The 22,747-nt window shown below is 32.3% G+C and overlaps 1 protein-coding gene across 3 annotated transcripts in view; it reads right to left on the bottom strand.

Annotated features, from left to right (window-relative positions):
• Positions 1-5,927: 5,927 nt before the first annotated feature.
• The window catches only part of LOC135835082 (calcineurin subunit B type 2), a 97,378-nt gene continuing 80,558 nt past the window's right edge, over positions 5,928-22,747 (bottom strand). For all 3 annotated transcript variants that reach the window (XM_065349160.1, XM_065349159.1, XM_065349161.1), the window contains exon 6: positions 5,928-21,359. In XM_065349160.1, coding sequence (XP_065205232.1) covers positions 21,312-21,359 — 48 coding nt within the window. In that variant the 3' untranslated portion in view covers positions 5,928-21,311. The remainder of the gene's footprint in view (positions 21,360-22,747) is intronic.

Below are 22,747 nucleotides of genomic sequence, written 5' to 3' on the forward strand. Positions count from 1 at the left end.
GTCAACGGTAATTACGTAACGCCTGCGAAATCGACGCGGTATATACTACGGTTCTCAGGCGTGTTAATAAATTTGCATACTCGGTACGCCGTAAATATGGAACACAGCGTGGCGGTGGAGGAATGAAGGCATCGTATGTACAGGGTGGCTAGAAATATCGGGTACCCCTAAGAAATTTTTTCATTAAAAATATAGGTTGGCAACGTGAAATAGATGCATATGATTGGTGGAATGTTATCTCTCCAGTCCAACAACCAATCATGTGTTATCATTATTATCATTCACTGTGACCAACCAAAGTATTTAGTTAGAAAACTTTTTTAGGGGTACCCGATATTTCTAGCCACCCTGTATCTCAGTTCTATACGTAGGTAGGTATAAGGGATGGTGATGTATCGAGCCAACGAATGAATTTTGACAGCGGTGATGTACTAGATTGAAAAAAATATTAGAACTTGGAAGCAGCGAGCGAAAGGGAGTGCGATTCGGATTATACTCGTATATTTGGGAGAATGTTTTTATTTTATATAGGAGAGTACGAGACGAAGAAAGTAGGGCAAGCTTTACGCGTTATGCGGACGTGTGTGCTTTTGTTTGTTGAAATTTGTGATCATTTGATCCCGGTGATTGCTTACTTTTGTGTGATAGTATTGTTTATAGACCCGGTGCGAAATTTTGTTGGTCCATGGCTTATCTTTATTGCTATCGTTTGTTTGATACCTTGTCGTACTCTCTTTTGCGCTTTTGGGAGCTTTTTTTATTTTCTCACCGACAAATGCCTACTTTGACCAGATTTTCAACGTTTGAAACGAGATTTTCTTCGTGGAATATTAGATACATAAGAGTATAAAAAGTTCATTTGTAAAATTGAAGAGGGAAACAAATTGTAGCGTTGTGTAAAATTAAAGATGCGAAATCTGAATTACGTAGTGGGTAATAAATTCAATTTTTCCGAATAAAAATCAAGTACGAGATTTTACGACTCGAATGATTCGATGAATTACAAGATGTTTTTTTCTCTTCGGATTTGCAATATTGCATTTATTTTTTTAATTAAGTTTTATTTTTTACGCTTTAATTCGGAATATGGACCAGTGCTGTGAGAACGAACGAAAACGGGAACGGGAACGCCTAAAGAACGCTACTTTTTAAATTTCCTTCAAAGAACGAACGGACAATCACACAAATCTTCTTGAAGAACGTTCTTACTCAAGAACGGGGACAATAAAATTGCGAGAACGGAACGGGAACGGGAACGGGAACGGAGTGCTAATTTGGCGTTCTCAGATGTTCTTTCAGGGTCCTCTAATTACCTCCCAAAATTCTGAAAAATAGGGAAAAATAAGCTTTTTCCACAAACTTTTAGTTGTTTTATGGTACAATTGAAGAAAATGAAAAAATTTCCACCAAAAATTGCTTGGCTTGTACCACAGAACACTATTGAGAACGGGAACGGGAACACAGGAACGTGAATTCTGGAAATTTTTTTGAGAACGAGAACGGGAACGGGAACGCTTCTGCTTATGGAGCAGAAGAACGAGGAACAGGATCGAGGTGTTGCATTTGGGAACAATAAGGAACAAAGAACGGCGTTCTTTATAGTGAGAACGAAGAACGGGAACGGGAACGAGCACTTCCGCGTTCTCACAGCACTGATATGGACGCCGGAATTCAGGCCTTTGTTGGTAGACGATTCAGTAGCATATGCAATATGCATCTCATAGAGTGACCTTTTTGAAAGTAAAATGCTTCATTTTTATTATAAATGTAGTTTATTTTAAATTCAATATAAGTAACTGGAATTACTTGGGTAGTCCAATTTATTTTTAGTCGAGTATTTCAAATTTAATTGCATTCCCCCCCATCGATTTTAATTTAATTTATCGCAAAAATTGTTGAATTCGTTCAAAAACGATTCGCTCAGAAATAATGAATCATTCGTGAACGACTGAATCGCTCGAGAAAGGAAATAAGATAAAACACAACACAGCAAGACAAAACTAAACATTCTTTAATCTCACCAAAAAAAAATCAAAAATTGCGAATCATTCGTTCGCGAACGATCTGCTCAGACAAGAAAAATCATTCGCGAACGAATGAATCAATCCCAAAAAAAATCAAATTGTTCAGACGGTAAGATAAAACCTGACAATTTTAAATTCTAAATTCAGATTATATTATCAAAAACTAGACTGGATTCGTTCGCGAACGATCTGCTCAGACAAGAAAAATCATTCGCGAACGAATGAATCAATCCCAAAAAAAATCAAATTGTTCAGACGGTAAGATAAAACCTGACAATTTTGAATTCTAAATTCAGATTATACATATTATCAAAAACTAGACTGGATTCGTTCGCGAACGATCTGCTCAGACAAGAAAAATCATTCGCGAACGAATGAATCAATCCCAAAAAAAATCAAATTGTTCAGACGGTAAGATAAAACCTGACAATTTTGAATTCTAAATTCAGATTATACATATTATCAAAAACTAGACTGGATTCGTTCGCGAACGATCTGCTCAAACAAGAAAAATCATTCGCGAACGAATGAATCAATCACAAAAAAAATCAAATTGTACACACGGAAAGATAAAACCTGACAATTTTCAATTTTAAATTTGAATTATATTATCAAAAACTGGACTGGATTCGTTCGCGAACGATCTGGTCAGACAAGAAAGATCATTCGCGAACGAATGAATCACAAAAAATCAAGTTGTACAGACTGTAGGATAAAACCTGACAATTTTGAATTCTAAATTCAGATTATATTATCAAAAACTAGACTGGATTCGTTCGCGAACGATCTGCTCAGACAAGAAAAATCATTCGCGAACGAATGAATCAATCCCAAAAAAAATCAAATTGTTCAGACGGTAAGATAAAACCTGACAATTTTGAATTCTAAATTCAGATTATACATATTATCAAAAACTAGACTGGATTCGTTCGCGAACGATCTGCTCAGACAAGAAAAATCATTCGCGAACGAATGAATCAATCCCAAAAAAAATCAAATTGTTCAGACGGTAAGATAAAACCTGACAATTTTGAATTCTAAATTCAGATTATACATATTATCAAAAACTAGACTGGATTCGTTCGCGAACGATCTGCTCAAACAAGAAAAATCATTCGCGAACGAATGAATCAATCACAAAAAAAATCAAGTTGTACAGACTGTAGGATAAAACCTGACAATTTTGAATTCTAAATTCAGATTATATTATCAAAAACTAGACTGCATTCGTTCCCGAACGATTTGTTCAGAATCAAAGAATTGACAAATCATTCTGGAACAGCTGAATTTCTCCTGAATCAAATCCAACGAAAGAGAATTAGGCATAATTTGACTTTTTTAAGTCTATTAAGTATTAAGAATTGTAGATGATTCGTTCGCGAATGATTCATCTATTCAAGAGGTAAAAAATCTTTCGTGAATGAATGAATCACTAATAAATCAGACCAGATACATGATTTAGTATACTATATTACTTACCTTGAACTTGACATAATAAATCCATTAACAAAAATTGGAGTTGATTCGTTAGCAAATGATTCGCTCAGAAATGATGAATCATTCGACTTTCGAGAACGACTGAATCACTTAGAAATCAAATCAGATAATTCATGAAAAATGCAAAACGAAACATTCCTTCGGCTTCATCTATTAAAAAAGATTTACTCGGGGAAGAAAAATCGTTCGCGAACGAATGAATCACTTGAAATTCAACTCGAGGAATAAAAGACATGACGAAATTTAACGGTTTTAATTCTGTTACATACAATACAAAAAACTGAACTCAATTTGTTCACGAACGGGGGACAATTTGTTCAGGGAAGGAAAATCGTTCGCGAACGAATGAATCACTGAAAATTTAAATGAGGAATCGATGACATGGCGAAACTTGACGGTTTCAATTATTCTACTCCTATTAAAAAAAAAAAAAAAAAAAAAACTGAACTCAATTTTATTCAGAATTGGCAAATCATTCGAGAACGACTGAATCACTACTAAATACAAAAAAAAAAAAAAAAATCAGCGAAAGAGGATGTGAGAAAATTTGACTTTGCTTACGCTGATCAAATTCATTTATTTTTTTTTAAATTTATGCATTTCAATTTAATTCATTCAACTTGAATTCAATTTCATTGCAGGTGATTCAATCGTTTGAAATTCAATTTGAGTTTATTGTGATTGAGTTCATCTTTAGTTCAATTCGATTTCAATTTTTCAATTTTATTTTGAGATCAATTTTAGGTTGATTTTTGTTTCAACTGAACTCGGTTTAGATTTTGATTTTAAATTCACATTTAAGTTCATTAACTTTGATCCAAATTCAATAATTTTTTTACTCATTAAAATTACTGCATTGAATCATTATGTTAAAAAAAATATTTTTTCAAATTAATTTAATACCTACCTACTTAAAAATATTGATTTGATGTTCAATTTTAACATCAATAATTCAAGTTTTTTTTTCAAATAAATGGTTTTCGAATTTTTTGAAAAAAAAAAAATTCTAACATTTCAAACTTAATTCTGTCATTTGAATTGCATATCGCATATCTTGAAGGCGTTTTATGAAATTTTTGACATAGGTATTTGAATTTGTATTTTTTTTTTTTTTTTTTTTTTGAGATGTCAACCGTACATATTTCCATGTTTTTCCAGAGATACTTCTTAGTTCTTATCTTGGACTGGTCATTCAGAGCAAATTTTTCATTTCAATTCTTTACAATTATTAACGACCACTACAACTTGACAAATAAAGTACATACATACGAAAATAACACACACGAAAGAAAAAATATTCGTCATTAGAAAAAATTGTATTTAAAAAAAATGTGATACAAAAGCAAAAATAACAGGAAAAAATTATAATAGATAATCTACTAAATTAGTAGTTTTTATCAAGAAGCGAATAGTTTTTTTTTTCAAAAAAAAAAAAAAACGTTAATAATAGCGATGTCAAAATTCGTCATTGACGTAATTTTACGAACTTCCATATTGAACTCGTTATTTCTCGAAAAAAAAAATAAAGAAAAAAAAATAGAGAAAGAAAGAAACCAATGTGGCAGAAAAGAATACATAAGAAGAGGGGAGGAAAACGACACGCTTTATTAACAAAAGTTATACATAAGAAAGTTGATTTTTTTTTCAATTTTTTTCAAATACGAAATCTAAAAAGAATATCTTAAAAAAAATGACTTACAATAACTCGAAGGGAGAGGAAAAAAACATCAGGTGTTTCGAGATATACATTTTATAAGAATTAAAAAATATATATTCTATTTGATTATATAATTTATGTATAAAAGCTAAATGAGAACTTTTTTTCAACCTTTTTTTTTTTTTTGAGCTACCAAAGCGTACATCGCTTCGTATAGTTTTGCTTATCGTATTGCAGACGTTTGAGTGGTCCCTAACATTTTTTTACTCGTAGCTTTTCCGATTACATACGCCGATTCGTAATATACAAGAAAACAATTTCGTAGCGTAAATAATACTCTTATACTTAAGTAGGTATAAACAAGAAGGTAAATATTATCACCGAATTTTTTTTTTTAAATCGAATTATTCACAATAATAATTGTACTAATACGATAATATATCATTTGCGATAAAATATATAAAAGTTAATTTAAAAAATCCCTATAGATGAAAATTAAAATTCCAAAAGGATGATTCGAAAATTTGATATCGAGATTGAAAAATCAATGAGGGAGCTATGTGCTATAAATATGTCGATAAACGTCCTACAGATGCAATCTTATTACTAACAAAAGCGAATTGAAGTTTTTTTTAGGTACTCGTTGATGAACGACCGAACTAAAAGAGAAACTAATGCGATTCAATAAAGCTAAGGCGATTAAATAAAAGCCTTTAAAAATATAGGTAGTTAAAATTAGTCACAACAGATTATTCAAGTCGGGAGCAGGTTAAGGTAACAAGAATTAATGAGGTTCCCCTTTTTTTTTTTTTTACCTAAATACTTTTTCTTCTTGATTTTTTTTGACTAGTCGCGAAAAACGAATCTAGAAACGCCTGGTTTCTATGCGCTTTCTATACATACAATGTGTATAAAATTACATCGCTATGTATGGCGTTCATCGTTTTACGTTCTACCTCACAGCCATAATTTGATGAAAATTTGATTTTTTCTCCAAAAAAAAGGGAGGGGGTCTACGAAAGAGCTGTGCGTTTTTAATCGAGTCACGTTAATGGATCACAGTGAAATTGGTAGGCTTACTTGAAGAAATCAGTACCTATCAAAAAAACGCCGAGTAGATTATTTTTTCTTCTAGTCAACAGTCACGACGTCACGTATTCTCAAAATCCGACATTTTTAACATAATTGGTTTCATAATTACGTGAAACTGGTTCCAACTGATTTTATATTGAGATTAATGTTCAATTAGTAACATATGATTCGAAAACAAATTTCAAAACGGACTTAACCTTGAAATAATGAAATTTGAACCGGTTTTGACTCTTGAACAACTGGTTTCAACCGGTTTTGGTAATAATTCTAAATGCATAAATAAAAAGTTCTATAGTTTTTTCAACTGCAGTAGGTTCAAAACAGTGGTTTGAGCTCATTTGGAATCACTAGTTGAGGAGCAGATTTTCTTGAAACCGGTTTCATTTATTGAAAAAACTTTTCAAAGCAGGTTTACCGTAATGATTCATTTTCAACTATTCATCAGCAACTGGTCCTCAAAATTTGATACATCAACACGTGTTACAATAGGTTTCATTATACTTGCAGAACCAGTAAACCGGTTCTGGTTGATTTCATCACGGAAAAAATTTGGACATAGGGTTAAGAATGCATCAAAAATTGAATTGAACCGTGAAATAGAGAAAATGGAACTAGTTTTGATTCGTGAACCAAACCGGTTTCAACTGGTTTTGATTCGTTTTCAATCTTGTAAACAATGTTTGAGGTTAATTTCAACTAGAGAGTATTCATACCAGTTCTATAAGTTGGTTTGGAAGCCCTAATTGGGAAGCATTTAATTTGAAACCGGCTCCAATCCCTGAAAAACTTCATTATAACCAGTTTCCCGAGAATTTCATTTTCTAAAAAATCAACAGCAATTTTGTTTTTGAAATTTGATATTTTCAGTGTAAGTAATCAATTTCAACAAACAGATAGAATCAGTTTCATAACGAATGAAACCGGTTCTAATTGATTTAATTATGGAATGAATTTACACATAGGGGTCAAAATGAATCCAAAATGGAATTAAAACATGAAATAACCAAAAACATGACTGGTTATTAAAATCAATACAGATTTGAAGTAGTCAATAGAATCCGGGTTTGTCACAGAAATGTCTAATAACTGGTTTCATTGATCAAAAACTCTTATCTGAACCGGTTTTCATCACCACAAATTTGATCTTTGGAAACAATCACAACCAATCAAATAACAGAACTAAATGGTCATAAAGGAATGACCATCACTTCAACCGACTCAAAAGTGATTTGCTCACAATTCAAACCGGTTTCGCCATCCAAAGGAAACCACACAAAAAAAAGAAAAATTGTTATTCAATTTAAGAGGACAGTTATTTATGTAGAATAAACTTACCGCGGGTGAAATTTCATTTCATATATGCTCTGAAAATATAAATAACGATTGATTATTTAAATTATATGAACCGGTTGTAGCTAATGAAGATTGAGCCTTAGAACTTCATTTACTCAAAGATGATTTCCTACTACATACATGAACGATAAAAAAAATTAGTTTTCAGCGCATAAGAACCCAGTTAAAAGTGGAAACTGGTTCAAACTGGAAACAGGTTCAAACTGTAAACCAGTTTGAGAAAAGCCTAAAATTATACAGAAGTTTATTTTTGAATTTTGTTAACAAAGTCATAGGTTTTTAGCGCATTGAAAACCAGTTGCTATATTTAGTGAGCCTAAAAACCGGTTCAAACTATACAACCTGGTTTGATGAAAGCCTAAAATTATCAAGAAGTTGATTTTCCAATTTTGTAAACCTGATAATCAGTTCTTAGTGCATTTCAAACTAGTTACTGCCAGTATTTGGTGAGCCAGAAAACCGGTTTAAACTGGTAAACCAGTTTGAAAAAAGCCTAAAATGGTCTCAAAATTTCATTTTCAATTTTGCAAACCTGATAATCTTAAACCGTTTTTAATGAGTTGAAAGTTGAAACCCAGTTAAGTACCACTAGTGTTTGACGAACCAAGAAAACCCGTCAATTCAAGAAACCGGTTTTAGGAAAACTTCCATTGATCAAAAAAGTTTATTTTTTAATTTTTTAAATTGAATAATCATTCCATTGTGTATTGGAAACCAGTCACTACCAGTATCAAGAGAGCTTAAAAACCGGTTCAAAATGAAAACCACCCAATGGGAAGCTTAAAATAACCCTAAAGTCAATTTTCCAAAAGAGGTAACCAGTTCTTAGTATATTGGAAATTTATTAGTTGTGACAAATAAAATTAGTCAAATCTGAAAACCAGTTCAAACCCATTGACTGAACTCACTATTTGAATTCACTCCCTTCAACAATTTCTAAAAATATATTCCAATTATTCCAGACCAATAATGATTCGAATCATTCGGTAACGTTTGCAAAACCAGTCTCCGAACCGGTTCATTCATTTCCACAAACCGGTTTCAAAATTCAACTAAACCGTTTAAAAACAACTATTTTTTTTACATCACAACGATATTCATGCCCCTTTATGCTCTCCACCCATTTCGTTATATACTGGGAACCTCAAAACTGAAAACGAAAAATTGGTTACTAAAATGGGAATTATTCGCTAAAGAATACGGATGCCATCGAGCATCGCCGACACTACCATTCTACTCTTAACTGAAGCGAATAATAAACCGGTTATAAATCCAAGTAATAACCAATATAAGTAAAGATATGTATTACAAGTGGTAACAATAGTATTACAAAATAATAATACAAGTGCCGATAAAAGTAAACACTAACGAGCTTAAGAACACTTTTTTAAAATTTTTTTCCTCGAGAACAAGGGAGAGAGAGAGAGGGTAAAACCAAAATTAAACAAAAAAAAATCGTCGAAGCTAATTCGAGTGAATAAAAGAAGGGAGAAAAGAAGAGAAAAAATAGAAAATAATACGCGATAAATAAGACAGTAAGAGAGAGAGAGAGAGAGAGAAAAAGAACAAAATCAAGTTACAAAAATGAAAAACTGAAGATTCTGTAAAAAGATAAAAGTAAATATATTTATAATATGTATATATGTATAGGTATGTACACAACGTAAAGATGATAGAAATTTACAAAACAAAATTACAATAAATTAACAAAGAAAGTTTTTAAAGAAGAAAAAACAAGAAAATTTTCAAATGTGATAAAAAAAATTCAACTACCTTAATAAATACGTAAAATTTTCTACATTTCGTTTAAAACATGGTCTCTTTTTTATTTCAAATTCAACCAATCGACTGCCCGAATTCTAATTTTTTTTTTGTATTTTTTCCTCTCTTTTAGAAGGTATTATACGAGACTACGCGAGAAAAAAAATCACTAAAATTTTCTCCATTATATTGTAAAAATTTCTTTAAAATAAATAAGCCATACACGATAAATCGAAGAGAAAAAAAAACAAGAAAAATAATAAGACTAGGACGAAAAAATAAGTTTAAAAAAAAATTTCGGAAAATATCGCATTTTTAGTACCCCTTTCCTATCGAATGCAACCGTAACCTGAAAACATTTCAGTTTCCTGTGCTTTAAACCCCGCACCCTTTTTTCGTCAACCCTTTGCCCTTTATAAATACGAGAGTTTTCCACACCGATCTCCTCCTCGTCGACTGTATTATTTATTATTCGATGGTACATACGAGTAGGTACAGGTGCTGCTGCGTTCGCATGTACACGTTGGGTACATATACGTACGTGTTTACAAATGGTATTTTATTTGTTATCTTATAAAATTCTCAACTCGATTAAACAGCCAACAAGGCGAATTTCCAGTCAACGAGAGATATTCGTACCAACGTATGAGAAAATTTTCTTACTCGATTTGATTATTATCGACAACGATGTTGTCGACACTTTCCAAAAGCGTATGTAATTGTCTACGTATATTCGACGAGGCGTCCTCGTCGTCCTTCCAAAACCGATACCAAATTACCCAATACTCGATTTACCTTTTCCATTAGATTTCGCCCCACTTCTACGGATACACCTGCGTTGCTCTTTATTATGTGGTTTACTCGTATTCCATTTATTTTATACTCTACGAAGCGACTCTGCGAATACGAAATACCAGAGTTAGAGATTGTCTTAACGCATCCGAGCAACCTTTCAACAGTGATCAAACTACACGAGCGTAAAAATTCCCTCCCTTGAGCGGTAAATCTGGAAAATTTCAAAAATTAAAGTGTTTTTTTGCGGGTCATTAACGCACTCCACCGACGACGACGTCAACGTGACCTACGAGTAACGAGCTGAAACCTTTTACATTGTATACAAGGTGTCCTGAGATTAGATATGCAACATGAACATGAACTGTAGAATTTCTGAAAAACGACTAGAACATCAGGGTGCAGTCGAATTTTCAAGTAATCCCCCCCTCCCCCTCCCTCATGAGGAAAAATCCACTGTTGTACAAATTATTCAAAAGTAACCTAGTGACTCATCGAAATGGGTTAAAATTTCGAGAGAAATTCGAATATTTCGGTGAAAAAGATTTTTGAGCATTTTTGAAAAATTTTGAGTCTGAAATTGGGTTATAATTTTGGGAATTTTTCAAACGACCAATCAAAATTGGAGAAAAATTTTGGAAAAAAATCAACAATTACTATCAAACATTTTTTAGAGTACTTTCGAAGAAATTTTAGCCTATCGTGATGCATGAAGAAAAATTCAAAATCTAATTAAAATACATTCACATCTCTCGAGAATTTCAAAAGTCAAAAGCTTTATAAGAAAAACTCCAATTCATTTCCAATTTGAAAAGCTCGTACCTATAGTCCTCAGTTTTCTATTTTTTTTTTTTTTGTTTTTTTTTACAAACCATTTTTTAAATTTGTCTCTAATTTATTTATTTTTCTTTATACTACTTACAAAAATATTTAATTAATTTTTAATATGATTCCAAAGCATTTTAAATCAATTTTTGTTAGTTTTTTTTAAAATTCTAGCCCAATTTGATATGTAGGAAGACACTTTTTTCAAAAATCATTATGTACTCAAATTTTGAGCTCGAAATTCTTCAAATATTCTCAAAAAAACATTTCAGTCAAAATATTTAAATTTTTTGAAAAATTGATTTTGGACTCAAAATTTTTTAAAAATTCTCAAAAAAACATTTTCTCGAATATCTTGTAAAATTGGAACATATTTTGATTGACCGAAAGGCAGTTTTTTAAAAATCTCCAAAATTGTGGCAAGGGCTTGGGCTTAAAATTCTTCAAAAGTGTTCAAAAAAAGTTTTGGTATGAATTTTTGATTTTCTGTCAACATTTTGACCCATTTTGACAAGTTGTGTGACACTTCGAAAATAATTACCCGATTTTGAACCCACATTTTTTCAAAAATGTTCATAAAACATTATCGTCAAAGTATTCGAACTTCTTACGAAATTGAAACCTATTTTGATTGGTCTCATGACACTTTTTCAAAAATATCAAAATTTATGACCAAAAATTTAGGCTTGAAATTCTTCAAAAGTTTTCAAAAAAAAGTTTTGATATGAATTTTTGATTCTATGTCGAAATTTCGACCCATTTTGATGAGTTGCGTGACACTTTTCCAATAATCCCAAAAATTATGACCCAATTTTGAACTGAAAATTTTTCAAAAATACTCAAAAAAACGTTACCGTCAAAGTATTTGAACCTCTTGCGAAATTGAAACCCATTTTGATTGGTCTCATGAGACTTTTTCAAAAATCTCAAAAATCATGACCACAAATTTGAGCTCAAAATTCTTCAAAAAAGTCCAAAAAAAGTTTTGGTATGAATTTTTAATTTTCTGTCAACATTTTGACCCATTTTGACAAGTTGTGTGACAATTCAAAAATTATTATAAACCGATTTTTAACCCAAAATTTTTCAAAAATTTTCAAAAAACATTATCGTCACAGGATTTGAACTTCTTGCGAAATTGAAACCTATTTTGATTGGTCTCATGACACTTTTTCAAAAATATCAAAATTCCTGACCAAAAATTGGAGCTTAAAATTCTTCAAAAGTTTTCAAAAAAAGTTTTTGATATGCATTTTTGATTTTCTGCCGAAATTTTGACTCATTTTGGTAAGTTGCGTGACACTTTTCCAACAACCCTAAAAATTATGACCCAATTTTGAACTTGAAATTTTTCAAAAATACTCAAAAAACATCACCGTCAAAGTATTCGAACCTCTTACGAAATTGGAACCCATTTTGATTGGTCCACTTTTTCAAGAATCTCAAAAATCATGACCAAAAATTTGAGCTTAAAATTCTTTATAAGTGTTCGGAAAAAGTTTTAATAAGAATTTTTGATTTTCTGTCAAAATTTTGACCCATTTTGATAGGTTGCATGACACTGTTTCAGAAATCCCAAAAATCGTGACCCAATTTTGGACTCAAAATTTTTCAAAAATTCTCAAAAAAACATTTTTTGGTCTCTTGTAAAATTGGAACATATTTTGATTGATCTCGTGACACTTTTTCAAGAATCTCGTCAAAAATTATGACCAAATTTTGAGCATAAGATTCTTCAAAAGTGTTCAAAAAAGTTTTGATAAGAATTTTTTATTTGCTGTAGAAATTTTGACTCATTTTGATAGGTTGCATAAAACTTTTTCAAAAATCACGACCCTAATTTGGACTCAAAATTCTTCAAAAATGCCCAAAAACCGTTTTTTTGGATCTCTTGTAAAATTGGTACACATTATGATTGATCTCCTGACACTTTTTCACGAATCTCGTCAACAATCATTACCAAATATTGAGCATAAGATTTTTCAAAAGTGTTCAAAAAAAGTTTTGATGAGAATTTTTTCTTTGCTGTAGAAATTTTGACTCATTTTAATAGGTTGCATGGCACTTTTTCAAAAATCCCAAAAATCACGACCCTGATTTGCACTCAAAATTCTTCAAAAACATTTTTTGTGGATCTCTTGTAAAATTGGTACACATATTGATTGGTTGCATGACACTTTTTCAAGAATCTCATCAAAAATTATGACCAAATTTTGAGCATAAGATTCTTTTAAAGTGTTCAAAAAAAGTTTTGATGAAATTTTTCATTTGCTTTAGGAATTTTAACTCATTTTGATAGATTCCATGACACGTTTTCAAAAACCCCAAAAATCATAACCCAGTTTTGGACTCAGAATTTTTTTGAAAAATGCTCATTTCATCAAATTATTTGAGTGTTCTCCGAAATTTTAAATCAAATTTTTTCGAGCCCGAGCCATTTTTAAAATAATTTTTATTCGTGAGGGGGGGGGGATTTCAAAATATACCCAACAAAAAGTGAATTTTGTGGGCAGCAAAAATTTCAGCCAAATTCGGTTTTCAAAGCAGTTTTGTCAATGGGACTGTAGTCTAGTCAGAGAGTTTTCAGAGTTTTGTGATCACCTTGTTTTGCATTAGCATCACATTGCATCAAAATGGGAAGATTGAAGGTCTTAATTCGAGCAAAGAAAATATGCAGCAATTTGAAGCACATCAAGGTTCTCAAGATTGTTTTTCTGGAATTTAAAGGAGTAGGTAATACTTCAAATACATATACATAATTTGGTAAAAAAAAAAAGGAGGACAAAATTTTCACGAATGATATATTATGTTGATCTCGATTAGAACTTGATTACAGATCATGAGTAAATTTTGCCCACCTTGTATGCTAATTGAGCAACCAGCTTTTTAAAAAAAACCACAAACTAATGAAAACATTTAAAAAAGGAGAAAAAAAATCAAATGAATTTCACCATCGCAAATTCGAGATTAGGCAAATGCATCCCAAAGACGTAGAATAAGTTCGCTAATTCCCAACAAAAGGGGATTATCGAATACAAAGCATCCACTCAGACACCCTGTATACCAGTCTGCTTACAAAGTAACCTCGATATTTCGGTCATTCGAAGGTTCGGGGAACGGAACAGCAGTGAAATTCTCACTTATATACATAATCAACAAGTCAGCGAAGAAGGATTTGTAGCCTCCAACGGCGCATCAGACCAGGGGTTTTCTCATTAAAAAAAATTTTGCGTAGCAACCACAACCACGATAAGATCAAAATTGGAAGGAAAAATCGCGACCGCGTTGCGCATTGTACATAACGGGGGATTAAAACTCGGCCACGTACTGCATTAAGATCTTATACCCTGCCTTTCTTCCAGTATAGCATTCTCTTTTTAAAAACAACTATGAACTAAGCAGCGCAGCCATCTCTCCTCCCGTTGACGAACGTGAACGTGGTTCGGTATATCGAATTATGACGCCGAAATGGGCGCGGTACAGGGGGGTGGCAATAGCCCTCTTAACAAAAATAAACTCGAAAAGTTTTTCTTATTTGGATGACAGACCAATTGGTTTTTCTTCGTGTGCAAAACTTATCGGCTGTTCGATGTCGTACCCTTCTGTACCCCTTCGGATTTTCGTGCCCCTAGTTTCTCTCAGCAGCCTGGCTGTAAGTAATTTTTCAAAACATTTTCTCAACATCATTTCTCTTTACAGAGTTTTCGCGCCTTCGTCGTCGTTTCTTTTCCAGCTCTAACTCTCGTTTTCACTTCCTCTTCCATTATAACGGGCAACTTGTCCCTGCATATTCTGACCATCGAATTGTCCTACCAACGTTATTTTTACGTACGTATAAATACATACGAGTATATCCGCAGCGTATCTACACAGGAAAAACATCTCGACTAAATTCATTACTTAGCGTACGTCTTTATCTTTCTACAATATCACTATCTCGATGGAACGTGTTTTGTGTTGCATGCTCTCTCATAAACTCATCGCCATTTCGCGAAAAATTTTCCCAATGTTGTCGCTTTGCGACTACCCCGAATACGAATTTTCTTATTATACTCGCCATTTAGAGACCAACGAATATCGAATCAATGAGCGTAGGAGACGACCAGCGGTGTAAAAAAGAATAAAATTTATATCTTCAATTCCACACACACACTCACACTCACACACAGAGCGTCGCAACTTATCGTATATTTTTAAATGATAACAGATCGTTGTCGGAATACTAAAGGGTCCAATAATACCGCTTGTTTAGCCAGCCACCGAGCGATGAGAAATCCCTCCGCCGGAACTATTGTCTCTTTTTTTAAATGTCTGATCCTTTAAATCCTTTATACGCTTCAAATCCACGTACTTTTCCCCCTCCCTCTAAAGACAGAAAGGCGACCAGGACGCAGAAGTGTACGTACGTACGTGCAGCGACAATTTCCAGATAAAAACTCGAACGATGAATTTTTTTGCCAAGTGAAAAGTATATAAACCAAAGGCTTGAATTTTATTGTACAATTCGATTTTTCTTTCAATTATTTTTCATTATTTTATTTTATTTTTTCCTTTTTTTTTTTTGTTTTTCGATAAAAGTTTTTCGCAGAATAATCTGCGACTCATCTATCATTGTGTATTTCACTTTTCTTTTATTTTAGTTTTGATACGTCAGTGACAGTAAGAAAGTTTAAAGTTTGACTGGTATTTTACCCGGCTCCATCCTGTTCCCATTCTTCTTCTGTACGCACTTACGCCCTTTTTCCTAATCGCATCGAGCTCGGTATTATTTATTTGAAAATAGAAACTACTGAAGATGTATATAGAGGAGACAAAATTAGTACAGAAAAAAGCGCAGGAAAAGTTTCTCTGGGAATTTAAATATTTTAGAAAAAGATCCGCCGTTCAATTGTTTTTTTTCCCTTTTTGTTTTTTTTTCTTTCGTTTTGTAAGTTGAAGCCATTAGGATAATCATTTTTATTGCCTTTTGCGTTTATAGCGTTATTCTTGGGGAGAAAATATTCGAGTTTCGATGAACGTAAAATTACGAGAGATTTTGAAGGTATTGGCAACACTGATAATTAACAGAATCGTCCGTAGTGAGGCTCAATATGAGTCGATATTTCTTTTTAAAATGAATTTTTTGGAATAACTTCACCGCAGGTTCAAAATGGTGGAGGTTTTTAGATGAGATTATTCAATTTTTGAATTGAAAAAATATATCTTTTTTATCTGTAGCCAACAAAACTTCATAATAAGTACAAGAAAATTGCCACCAGAAGTAATGAAGGTTTTGGTGTCGAAAGAATCAGCTTTGGTTTTGGTTTCAGTTTCAGTTTCGATTTAGATTTTTCGTCTTCCATCAAGTTTTTCAATTTTTTTGGTTTTCACCTTTTCGGAATTTTTGAAATATATCAATAATTATTTGAGCCGTTTTTTTTTATTACTGCTTTGGTTTCGGTTACAGGTTTGAAGAAAATTTCAGTTTTGGTTTTGTTATTTGATACGATTTTTTAAATAAATCAATTTTTCTTTTGAACATGATAATTATGAGCAATTTTTACCAGTTTTGGTGGACTTCGGTAGAGGGTATGCTGGTCCGCCATCTTCTTGCCAAAAAGTGAATTTTTCATAACTCAGAAACTAGGTACGACATTTACAAAAATATTACAAGAGTCCTTTTTGGTAAAAAAATAGAAAAATATGACGAATTTTGCAAAAATCTTGAAATTTTATGCAGTAGAACTTCAGAAATCCAAAAAAATCAGAACACAAAAAATTTCCATACTTTTGTTTTATTTTTTCAAAATCTTAGGTTCTGCTGCATAAGATCTCAAGATTTTCGCAAAATTGATCGTATTTTCTCATTTTTCACAAAAAAGGACTCCAGTGAAATTTTTGTAAATGTCATTGTTTTCGAGTTACAAAAAAACTGCTTTTGCAAGAAAATGGTGGAAAAGCATACTCCCCTAGTTTTGGAATTGAGATTTATTCTCTCAAAATTTACTATAAACTCCAATAATTTGTGCGGAAATTACCAATAAATTACAAAAAATTACCAGTAACTCACCGAAAATTACTGGGAATTTATGGAATACAATGGGTAATTGGCGGGAATTTGACAGTAATTGTGGTAACTGGCTGGAAAACTAAAAAAGCAATTTTCTGGAAATTACTAGTAATTTACGGGAAAATTACCAGTAATTTACGGTAAAATTACCAGTAATTTACGGTAAAATTACCAGTAATTTACGGTAAAATTACCAGTAATTTACGGGAAAATTACCAGTAATTCACGGGAAAATTATCAGTAATTTACAGTAAAATTACCAGTAATTTACGGGAAAATTACCAGTAATTCACGGGAAAATTATCAGTAATTTACAGTAAAATTACCAGTAAGTAATTTACGGGAAAATTACCAGTAATTTACAGGAAAATTATCAGTAATTTACAGTTGAATGACCAGTAATTTACAGGGACAGTTACCAGTAATTTACAAAAAAATGACCAGTAATTTATAGGGAAAATTACCAAAAATTTATGGGAAAATGACCAGTAATTTATAGGGAAAATGACCAAAAGTTAATGGGAAAATTACCAATGATTTACAGGAAAATTACCAGTAAGAGAAATTACTACAGTAAAAGCTCGTTGTAACGCTTTTCAGGGGACTGGAAAAAAAGAGTGTTATAAGCCAAAACACGTTATAAGCAAAAGTCTCATTTTAACGCCGATGAGCGTAATACCACAAATTATCGTTCTAATGCAAAAAGAGCATAATAAAAGAAGTGGAAACGTGAACTTCATTTTGAATTTCAACAACAAAACTGTTTTCTGTGGTCAAAATGTTTAGAAAGCCTTGCTTTTTTGTTCCAAATTTTCCAAAAAGTAATCAGCTGCTTACCAGAATTTTGAAAAATTTTTACTTTTTAGTTTTCTTCTCAAGATTTCGACGAAAAATCTAGAACTGTACTCTTTCATAAAAACTTTAGATACTAACCCGCCTTTTTTGTAAGAATTGTAACCAAGCTTCTATTAATGTTTGGTAAGAATAAGATTATCAAAAAATCTTACTTTTTTTTTGGCCAAAATTGAAAATAATTTTACTTGTTTGTATGAACTGAAACCTCTGAAAGTTGAAAACATATTTTTTGGCAAAATTTTGCCATAAAAGTATTTTTTACTTTTTAAAAATCAAACTGCAAAAATTGCAAAAAAAAAACTGATGTTGAGGTCAAAATTTTCATAAAGTGAGAATTTTTTACATGAAAATAAGTTTCTTAGTTGCAAAAATTGGTTTTTTGATGTCAAAATTATGAAAAAAGTGTTTTTTTGTGAATTTTAGAGCGTTAAAACTATTTTTACATTGGTTTAAATGGGGTTGTCTAGGGACCAGGGGAAATCAGTGTTATAATTTATAACAAAATCAGCGTTATAACCAAAATCGTTATAACAAGCTTTTACTGTAGTTAAGGGTATACTCTACAGAGAGCGTTCTAATTTGACAAACGTTCGAAATATGTACATATGAAGCCGATTTGTTCGTTATTTTCATCCTTCATTTGTAAGACTGCGTGTAATCGAGTGAACAAATTCAGTTGTTCTTATGTCCCGCGACCCACTGCCATCTAAACATTAGGCAGGGATTTCTCCATGAATTTTCAAAATTCTCACAATTATTTTCCACCAATACTGATATTCTATCTACAAAAGAGAGGGTATGTAGCCATATTTTCTAATTTTGGTTTTACAGCAGAGATGTGAGCATATAAAGTACCTCCATTCAATTCCCTGTTATAGCCATTAAATGTCCTAAATCCAAAATATCTCGACATACCCTCGCTTTTGAATGTTTTTTGAGTAAAATGAATGAAACCGCAGAAAAATCCATTCAGTAGTTTTGGCACAATCCTCGACCAAAGTTGGCAATTTTTCATCAAAAAACGTTACAGAATGCGCTCTGTAGAGAATACCCTTAATTTCAAAAAATTACCAGTAATTTACAAGAAATTACCAGGTACAAAAATTACTAGTAATTTACAAGAAATTACCAGTTATGTATTTACAAAAAATTGCCAGTACTTTATAGTAAATTGCCAGTAATTTGCCGAATATTACCTGTAATTTATGGTAAATTACCATTGGTTTACAGAAAATCACCAGTAATTTACACAAAGTTACCGGTAATTTACAGAAAATTACCAGTAATTTACCTCAAGTTACCGGTAATTTACAGAAAATTACCAGTAATTTACACAAAGTTACCGGTAATTTACAGAACATGACCAGTAATTTACAAAAAATTGATAGTAATTTATGAGAAATTGCCAGTAAGTAATTGAAAACAACAATCGTGTGTTTTTTAAAATATATGTATAGCATGTGAGCAAATTCTCAGCGAAATCATATTATTTTTTGGCGCAAAAAACAAAAGGAATTTCATCATCTAAAAATCAAATCATCCACAAACGATCATAGGTAGGTACATAGAGATTTTCACTGTTCAGCTAAAATTTCATAGCTAAATTTGGAATAACCTTTGTGTAATTCAACGCTCTGGATGAAAATTTCCCCCAAAAACCTATCCCATTTTGTATTACCTACTTTTTCGAGAGCACACCACACAAAACACGTAACCTTCTGCTTCTGCTCGCCCCTGACTTTGTCCCCCCTTCCCTTTTCCCCTCACCCACTACCTTTCTCTCTCCACAACGCTACACTTATGTATGTACTTTTCACCGCAGCAAAATAACGTTAAGGTACGCGCGGTACGGTACGGTACCGAATTCAAGCAAATCTTTCAACAGCCGCAAAAGGGCAACCTATTTACGGGCGTTCTCGCGCTGTAACTGTAAAAGTTACACATATGGTAACAATTTTCAGCAAACCATTCGATAACAAACGGAGCGTTAAACGGTATCTAAACCCTAAGTAAACGTTGCTGCATCGTTACACGTGGTCACATTGCTTTAAGAACCAACCAAGTAGGTATCTTTACACGGAAAGACATATCTTTATAGACGGCCGCGCGTTTCAAACACACTGTAAATGAAATTTTCCAGTACATTTTGGTTGCTGTAAGATAAATATCGTCGAGTCGAGATCTCTCGTTGACTGGCCTACTCGTAGATAATTTGGCCGAGCGAATTTTGCGAGGATATAAGGGCACATTTATAAGTATTTTGAGCAGCCTTATCGATCACAGGCTTTCGGGTCCTAGACGCATTTTGAGCTTTGCAACGTTTTTGTAAGCGCGCAACTTTTTTTTTTTTTAGAGTTATTTACTTTGCAAAATGGAAGAAAAATCACAAAAAATGAAATAAAAACGAAAAAAAAAAAAAAAACAAAAACAAAAACAAACTTACAAATTATTTAAAATATTAAGAATAAAAAAAATTATGTTTTTCGTTTCACCGCACGTTACAACTTGTTCGCATGTAGTATTTTGTCGAGACGCGACGAAAGGACGACGCGTCACGAGGGTAACGCGAAGACTCGATGGTCGCAAAAAATCAACAACAACAACGACAATGAACGCGGACGTGTAAATTAGAAAAAAAAAAAAAAAAAGGTGTATACTGAACTCGAACGAGAAAAAAAATTACATCCTAATAATATCGCAGTACAAAAGTATACAATAGTAATAGTATAATTCCTTTGAGCTGCGAATTCCAGGAGGAGAATAGGAGAAAGATAAAAGAGAAAGAGAAAAATTACCATCATGGAGCTTTGTATATATACACGCGTCGTTAGACAAATACATTCCATAGTAGAGATAGTAGTATAAGAAGGCTTCGAATAATTTAAAAAATTATACTCGGCCGAAAAAAAAACAAACTGTGAAACAGGCTCAAAAGCGCATGCTTCCATTCACAAAGTAGATAAATACTCGCTGACTCAAGGAGGGGGGGGGGGGAGAATAGGTTGGTAAAATGCCGAATTTATGTTTATATTATTATGACTCTCGGTAGTCGGCCAGCGCCACACGGACGAGCGTTGCGATCTCGCTGTCGACGACTCACACAAGTAGGTTTGTATGATTTTTACCAAAAGTATCATATTATTGTATATGAGAAAAAAAAAATTTTCAAAATAAATGAAAATATAAGAGAAAAGATATTGTAGGTATACGTTACATACAAGACGGAAAGAGCATTTTTCGGAGATCCAGCTAGTGCGTAGAAAACTTGAAAAAATTCTTTTTCTTTAAAAACGAAAAACCAAAAGAACAAAAAAAAGAAAAAAAAAAGAAATTAAAAATCTCGAACGTTGTCGTCGAATTCATCGCATTCGAACGTTGGGGTAACCTCTGTTGAGCTCCGCTGATTTCACACATCGACGACCATCTTTTTATGTATATCGGTATTGCCTACAATCTGAAACAGAAATACGATAAAAACAATGGTTAGATTTATATTCAATCAGACACTTATCATTATGTACAAAATACAACAGTGAAAAATTGATTTATTTTGTAAGTACAAATAAAAACTTCCAAGATCAGGAGCATTGCTCGACTCTATTTGTGCCCAACAGTGAATCCTTAGATCTTTTGATTTCGAAGTTTACCCATTTTGAAAAAGTTTTACGAATCTGAATGAATATTTCATTCACATTCATCATGTTTTTGAATTATTTGTATTTCCAGCACTCGATTTTTACATCTTTCAAAACCTCTCACGAATGTTTATGAATTTTTTTTATCATTTTTCGAAGGATTTCAACAAACTTCCGCGAATCACATTTTTCTACAATATTTTATACTATTTCAACTAATTTTTTGGAACACAAACAAGTTCAGCAATTTTTACACACTTTTAATATTTTATATTATTGTTGGACATTTTAATGAAGGTTGATAATTACTTTATTTTCGAATAATTGCATCAATTAATTTACTTCGTATAGTTTAATCATTCGTCCCATCTCAAATTTTTCTTGCTTTGACTATGAAAAAAATCGTGAATTTTTCAAAGAGTAAATGGTTTCATCAAAACTAGAATCAACGCTTTTTGTAATTAAAATTCTGATCTAATGTAGGTATACGTATTACATTTTTCCAAATTTTTGGTTTCAACTACCTCCTCTACAGAGACACTGGTTCTAATTTTCAGGTGAAATAGTTTTCAGAATCAGAATCAGCGTGTTTGAAAAACTATAAGGGTCATTCCACGTCAATTGGACCAAGAAGTGGTAGGTGGGTTCGGCGATTTTTTTGGAATTTTTCCTGTGGAAAGACCTTCCAAAGGGATGACCAATGGCGCAAATCGCAGCCCTCTAGCTCATTTTTAACGGCAGCCAGGGGGTGTCAAAGTTTTCAGTGAACCTAAAATATCATCCATTTCAGCAGTGGATTGTTCGATAACCGCGATACCTACAAAAATGAAACTTTTCCCCATAGTTAGAGGTTTTGAAAGGCTTTTTGATGATATCATAAAAATCAGTGTTGCCACTTTTTTTCGTACAAAAAATTAGCTCAAAAAGTTTCAAAACGTAATTTTTATATCGTTCCGACTCTCAAAAATTCTGAAAAAAATATATTATCGACAACTGTTCATGCTGAACAACATATTAAAAAATTGAGATGGTAACTTGTAACAAAGTCGATTTAAAAAAATTTAAACTTTGCGAAAAAATGCGATTTTTTGATTTAAAACATGAAAAAAACTTTTGATTGGTAAAGTTGACCCATTTGACCCCTATTTTTACGTATCTGTTGAAAAAGTTGAAAAAACACTTTTCACTCAATCAAATAAACTCATCA

This window comes from Planococcus citri, chromosome 2 (assembly GCF_950023065.1).
Source record: "Planococcus citri chromosome 2, ihPlaCitr1.1, whole genome shotgun sequence".
NCBI classification, from domain to species: Eukaryota; Metazoa; Arthropoda; class Insecta; order Hemiptera; family Pseudococcidae; genus Planococcus; species Planococcus citri.